Source organism: Hippopotamus amphibius, chromosome 16, assembly GCF_030028045.1.
Source record: "Hippopotamus amphibius kiboko isolate mHipAmp2 chromosome 16, mHipAmp2.hap2, whole genome shotgun sequence".
Lineage (NCBI taxonomy): Eukaryota > Metazoa > Chordata > Mammalia > Artiodactyla > Hippopotamidae > Hippopotamus > Hippopotamus amphibius.
In genome coordinates, this window is record NC_080201.1 from 12,424,362 (window position 1) to 12,430,361 (window position 6,000).

Genomic DNA, 6,000 nt, shown 5'->3' on the forward strand with positions numbered 1-6,000 from the left:
CTACTTCATTTTCTAGCTCCTTATAAACTTCTCAAATGTACACAAAAATAAAGTTGGGAATAAACAAACAACTCACCTGGGATTTGTTCATTTTCTGCAGCTTTTGGGTAAAGGCAGAGAACGATGAAGGCAGAACTGAAATAGAGGAAAAAGGTACTGTTATTAAAGATCTGACCTGCCTCAGAACTTCTAGCATGAAATCCTTACACATCACCTTAGAAAATACCACCTCCTGGGCCAGTCCTTTTGCCTGTTCAGAAGGGGCAAAAAGGATCATGTTGGCAGCATTCAACTTCAATCAAACACTATGAAACACCTGAAAAGGTAAGACTATGACAACCCACTATCAACTGACAGAAACCATAACTGATTAAATTATTGGACAGGGAATTTAAAACTATGATTCATATATTAAAGTTTTAAAGGAAAAGGTTTACAAAATGAACAAATAGGGAATTTCAAGAGATGGAAATTTCAAGAAAAAAAATGGAAATGCTAAGAAAAGCACAGTAACAAAGTTGGAAGAATACCTTCCATAGGCACTACAACAGAGCTGAGGATATTTTCAGTAAATCTGAAGATAGGTCAAAAGAAATTATCCAAACTGAAACACAAAGAGAAAGCAAAAGGAAGAAAAAAAAAAAACAAAAAACACCACAGAATATAAGGGCTGTAGTACAGTACCAACTGGCCTAACAAAAATGTATTGGAATCCCAAAAGAGAAAATGGGATAGAAGAAGTACTGAAGACATAATGACCAAGAATTTTCCAAAAATAATGATATTAAACCACAGATCCAAGAAACTCACATACTTTATCCAAAAAGGATAAATATCAAAAAACAAGATAAAACAGACACACTGGACATACTATATTCAAACCAATGGAAACCAAAGTTAAAGAGAAATTCTTGAAAGCAACCAGAAAAAAACCTGACACGTTATTATAGAGACATACCTCGTTTTATTGCTCTTCAAAGATTGCTTTTTTTTTTTAAACCAATTGAAGGTTGTGGCAACTCTGCATTGTCGGATGATGATTAGCATTTTTTAGTAACAAAGTATTTTTATTTCTATTTTATTTTTTTTAAGTATTTATTGAATGTTACAATATTGCTGCTGTTTTAGGTTTCTGTTATTTGGCCATGAGGCATGTGGGATCTTAGCTCACCAACCAAGGACTGAATCCACACCCCCTGCACTGGAAGGCAAAGTCTTAACCACTGGACCACCAGGAAAGTCCCAGTAATAAAGTATTTTTAAATTAAGATATGCACATTGTTATTTTAGACATAATGCTATTGCACATTATTTAATAGACTGCAGTATAAGGTAAACATAACTTTTATATGCACTGAGAAACCAAAAAAATTAATGTGACTTGCTTTACTGCAGTGATCTGGAACTGAATCTTTGATATTTTCGAGGTATGCCTGTACAGAGAAACCAACATAAAGAACCACAGACAATTTCTCATCAGAAACTATACAAGCTGGAAGAGAATGTAGTGACATCTTTAAAGTGCTTAAAAAAAAAAAAGAAAAAGAAAAAACTACCAATCCAGTATTCTATACCCAGCAAATACATCTTTTGAAAAATGAAAGTGAAATAAAAACCTTTTCAAACAAACAAAAACAGAGAGAATTCATTATCAGTAGACCTGTACTATAAGAAATATTTAAAGAAGTTCCTCAGATAGAAGCAATATGATACCAGACAAAAACATCTACACAAAGAAATAAAGATCTCTGGGAACAGTTAAAATGAAGAGAAATATAAAATCGTTTATATATATATTTTACTTTTAATCTATCTAAAAGATAATTGATTGTTTAAAGCAAAAGAGTAGAAAAGTTTTGTGAACTTATAGCATATGTAGAAGTAAAATACATAACAATAATAGCACATGAGATGATAAAATTGTTGACAGGAGTGTATTGTTTTAAGGATCTTATGTTACACACAAAGCAGTAGACTGTATTTAAAAGTCCACTGTGATTCACTCAAGAAGTTTATTTAAACCTAGGGCAACCATGAAAAAATTTAAAGAGGTATAAACAATAACCCAATAGTGGAAAAAAATATGGAATCATGAAAAAGTACCACAAATCCAGAGTAGTTAGAAAAAGAGGAAAATAGGAATAAAGACCAGATGGGATAAGTAGAAAAAAACTAGCAAGATGGTAGATTTTAACCCAACCATATCAATAATTATTGTATAAACACACCAATTAAATGACAGAGGTTGCCAAACTGGATAAAAAAGACCAAACTATGTGCTATCTAAAACCAGTGTGTTTTAAATATAAAAACACAGTGACAAAATTTATTTTAAGGCACAATAGGAAATTTAAACATAAAATTCTGTCCTTTGGGCCTCCTCCCTCCCTGTTCAGTGTGCAACATCTATCTGCATTACACATTAACCAGACCTCCTAAAGATGTGAATGCCTACTTGACCATAAATATCTTTTTTTCTTTTTTCTGATTCTAGCAATGTAACTTCTTAGAATATTAACATTCTTTCTCAACTCTGTAAAGGGTCATGACATCTTGCTGCTCACTTTGTATGTGCTTACCTGGACTATTGTGTATTTGGTGAACTTTATGTCAGTATGTCTTTTTGATGTATGATCCTTTGTCTCAAAACTGTATATGACTGTGACTTCAACTTCTAACAGGCAGAACAGTTCTCAGAACTTCTGAGAGTTTGTCTCCCGGGTTATAATCCTCAGGTTAGCTCAAATAAAATTCTCTTTCTCCTTAACTTGATTGTTAACTGAATTTTCACCAATAATAGCTAGATCAAAAGTAAAAGGATAAAAAAAGATATTCCTTGGGACTTCTTTGGCGGTCCAGTGGTCAAGACTCTGCACTTCCAATGCAGGGGGCATGGTTTTGATCCCTGGTTGGGGAACTAAGATTCTGTATGTTGCACACATGGCCATAATAATAATAATAATAATAGTAATAGTAATAATAATAAGTAAAAAAATTAAAAAATGATATTCCTTGCACACACTAATCAAAAGAAAGCTGGACTGATTAATATAAAAGTAGACAATAAGAAATATCACCAGGGATAAAGTATAACATTACATAATGTCTGTCACTGTGATAAATGACACATGATAAATGTATGAAATCACCAGAATACTTAACAATCCTAAGTGCATATGCACAAAAGAACTTAAAAATACAAGAAGCAAAAGCTGATAAAAATGAAGGAAAAAACAGATAAATCCACAATTGTAGCTCGAGACTTCAATATTCTTTTCTCAGCAGGTGACAACAGAGGTAAATGGAAAACTGGAAAGGATACGGAAGAACTGAACCACACTATCAACCAACTCTACCACCAACAGCACAACAGTCATCACAGTACATAAAAAACATCCCCAATGTAGGTCATATCTTTGGCCATAGAAAATCTCAACAAGTTTTAAAGAACTGAAATATGTAACAAAGTATATTCTTTGACCAAAAGAGAATTAAACTAGAAATCAATAATACAAAAAGATCTAGGAAATTCCCAAATGTTTGGAAATTAAACAACAAATTTCTAAATAACCAATGGGAAGTCACAAGGAAGTTTTAAAATCAATGTCATGAATAACCAAGGAGACATTACTACAGATGCTACAGACATTAAAAACGTTTTTCTTTCACAATAAAAACTGATAACCATTAGCTAAATTAAGGAGAAAAAGGAGCAATCGCAAATACACAAAATAAGAAAAGTGGGAAATATCAACAAACTCAAGAGAAAAAAGATGAAATAATGGGAAAAACTTTCAACGTCAATAGAAATAAACTACATAAAGTTAATAAAAATGCAAATATTTTATGAAAAAGCTTATAAAGTCCTGGTAAGGGGAAAAAGGGAAAGAGGACTTGAACAAACGATAAGACCAATAGTATAATCCAACACCATAAAGGTGTCCATTCCCCCTAATTTTTTCTCCCTAATTAAATGTAACCATTAACTGGATCATAATAAAAGTACCAACAGTTTTTTAAAAATATAATTTATTCTAAAGTACCAGTGGGAATCATTAGTAAACCTGTATAATTTCAAAGTGGTGAAGGCTTTTGGGTGTCATAAAAAGGAAGAGCAGTAAATTCAACCATGGAGAAATTAAAAACGCCTCCATGACAGAAACTACCACTGAGCAAAATTAAAAGGCAAATGAAAAAATATGTGCCATTCATACGACAAAGTACCAGCCTTCGCTTTCCCTTCTGTTGAAACTGAGGAGCTAAGCGAAGACACAGGGTAGATGTGAGGACTGGGTGAACACTAAGCTGGAAAGGTTCTTGCAAAGAGGTCACAGCTCTTTCTCATTCGGCACATCGTGCGCATCAGGAAACCTGCTGAGGCTTTCAAGCCTCCCTCCAGCCTGCGAAGGCCCGGGTCCCCGCACGCGGCAGCCGGGCGCTGCCAGGGGTGTTCGGCCCCGCCCCCGGCCTCGCCCCGCGCCCGCCCGGCCTGGTCACGCGCGCGCCCGCCCGCCGCGTTTCCGGACCCGCTCCTGCGCGGGCCGGAGAGCTTCGCGGCCGGTCGGAGGCGCTTTGCCTGACAAAGGGAGGAAGGCGAGCCCTCACCACCGCCCTCGCCCTCGGCCGTCCCCGCCCCCGCACATCCAGCCAGGCGGGCCCCGCCGGTCCCGCGCCGAGGAGAGGGCCGGGCCGCCCTGGACACCGCCCCGAGGGTCGCAGCCGCCTGCGAGTCGCCGAAGTTTGGGCTCCCACCCTGCGCGGGCACGAGCCCATTCCTCATCTCCTTCCCCTCGGCTCCCACACCCCGTGGAGCTGCCTGGCAGGCCCCCTCATACCTGGAGGGGCACAGCCTCAGCCCGTGGCTCAGTGCCAGGCAGGGTCACGGCGCGGGGCGGCTTAGACGCGGGGAGACCGGGGCCCTGTCACCCACTCGCGGCTGGAGGTGGGGGAAGGGCGGCCACCGGCGCGCTCGCAGCATTGCACATGCGCAGATGCAGGAGCTGCTCGCTGTCCCAGGGTCCTCCGAGGGGTAGTCCATCGAACTTCGGGACTACATTTCCCATAAGCCTGCAGGGCCTCACTGTAGGGACTCTCAGGAAAGTCTTCACCTTGTTTAGCCGGTCGGATGAGCGCTGACCAAGATAATCCCTTGGCCTGGACTTCATTTCCACCAGAGCGGGTTATAACCACTACCTCCCCCCCAATACAAATCCTGGCTTTTAAACATCACACAGGTAATCTATGATAACATCATTTAAATTAGAAAGTATGTATAAAAATAAAGCAAATATCACCCATAATCTCACTTTTCAAAGATAACTGTATGTAACATTAAGTTCACACTTTTCTGATATTTAAAAAAAATAAAATTGGCCGTAAAGATACTTCGTGCTACAACTAGTTTTGTGTGTGTGTGTGTTTGTTTTTTTTCAGTTTTAGGTTTAAAGTAAAATTTGAGAAGAGAATACACTAAGTTCCAACATGGCACCTGCACCCACACATGCATGGCCTCCTCCACTATCAACATCCAGTACCACAGTGGTACATGTTACAATCAAATGTACTCTGACAAATCACCCAAAGTCCATAGTTTACATTAGGGTTCACTCTGGTTGCTGAACATTCTATGGATTTTGACAAATACATACTGACAAGTATCCACCACCGTAGTATCATACAGAATAGTTTCACTGCCCACAAAATCCCCTGTGCTCCATCTATTCATCCTTCCCTCTCTCTGCCTGAGTCCCTGAAAGCCACTGACCTTTTTACTGTACCCCCAGGATTGTTACCAAGTCCAAGCTGCACCGCAGGCCAATAAATCAAGAGAGGAGTTCTTGGGGCGAGGAATAGCTCGGAAAGCTAGCCGACCGAGAAATGATGAACTTGTATCCCAAAGAAACATCTTGACTGAGTAAGAACTCAGGCTTCTTTTAGACTAAAAGGGGAGGGAGTAAAGTCAAACACTTCCTGGTTCCCCTCAGCCTCTGAGGGGATGTG

The 6,000-nt window shown here is 39.1% G+C and overlaps 1 protein-coding gene across 5 annotated transcripts in view; it reads right to left on the reverse strand.

The window, feature by feature from the left end:
- Positions 1-4,985, reverse strand: part of ZFP1 (ZFP1 zinc finger protein) — a 26,964-nt gene extending 21,979 nt beyond the window's left edge. For 2 of the 5 annotated variants that reach the window (XM_057710767.1, XM_057710771.1), the window contains exons 1-2: positions 4,836-4,985; positions 77-135 (exon numbers count right to left, since the gene is read on the reverse strand). In XM_057710767.1, coding sequence (XP_057566750.1) covers positions 77-91 — 15 coding nt within the window. In that variant the 5' untranslated portion in view covers positions 92-135; positions 4,836-4,985. Of the gene's footprint in view, positions 1-76; positions 136-4,835 lie in introns of those variants that run through there. The other 3 variants (XM_057710769.1, XM_057710768.1, XM_057710770.1) reach the window with 2 other exon arrangements.
- Positions 4,986-6,000: the final 1,015 nt, after the last annotated feature.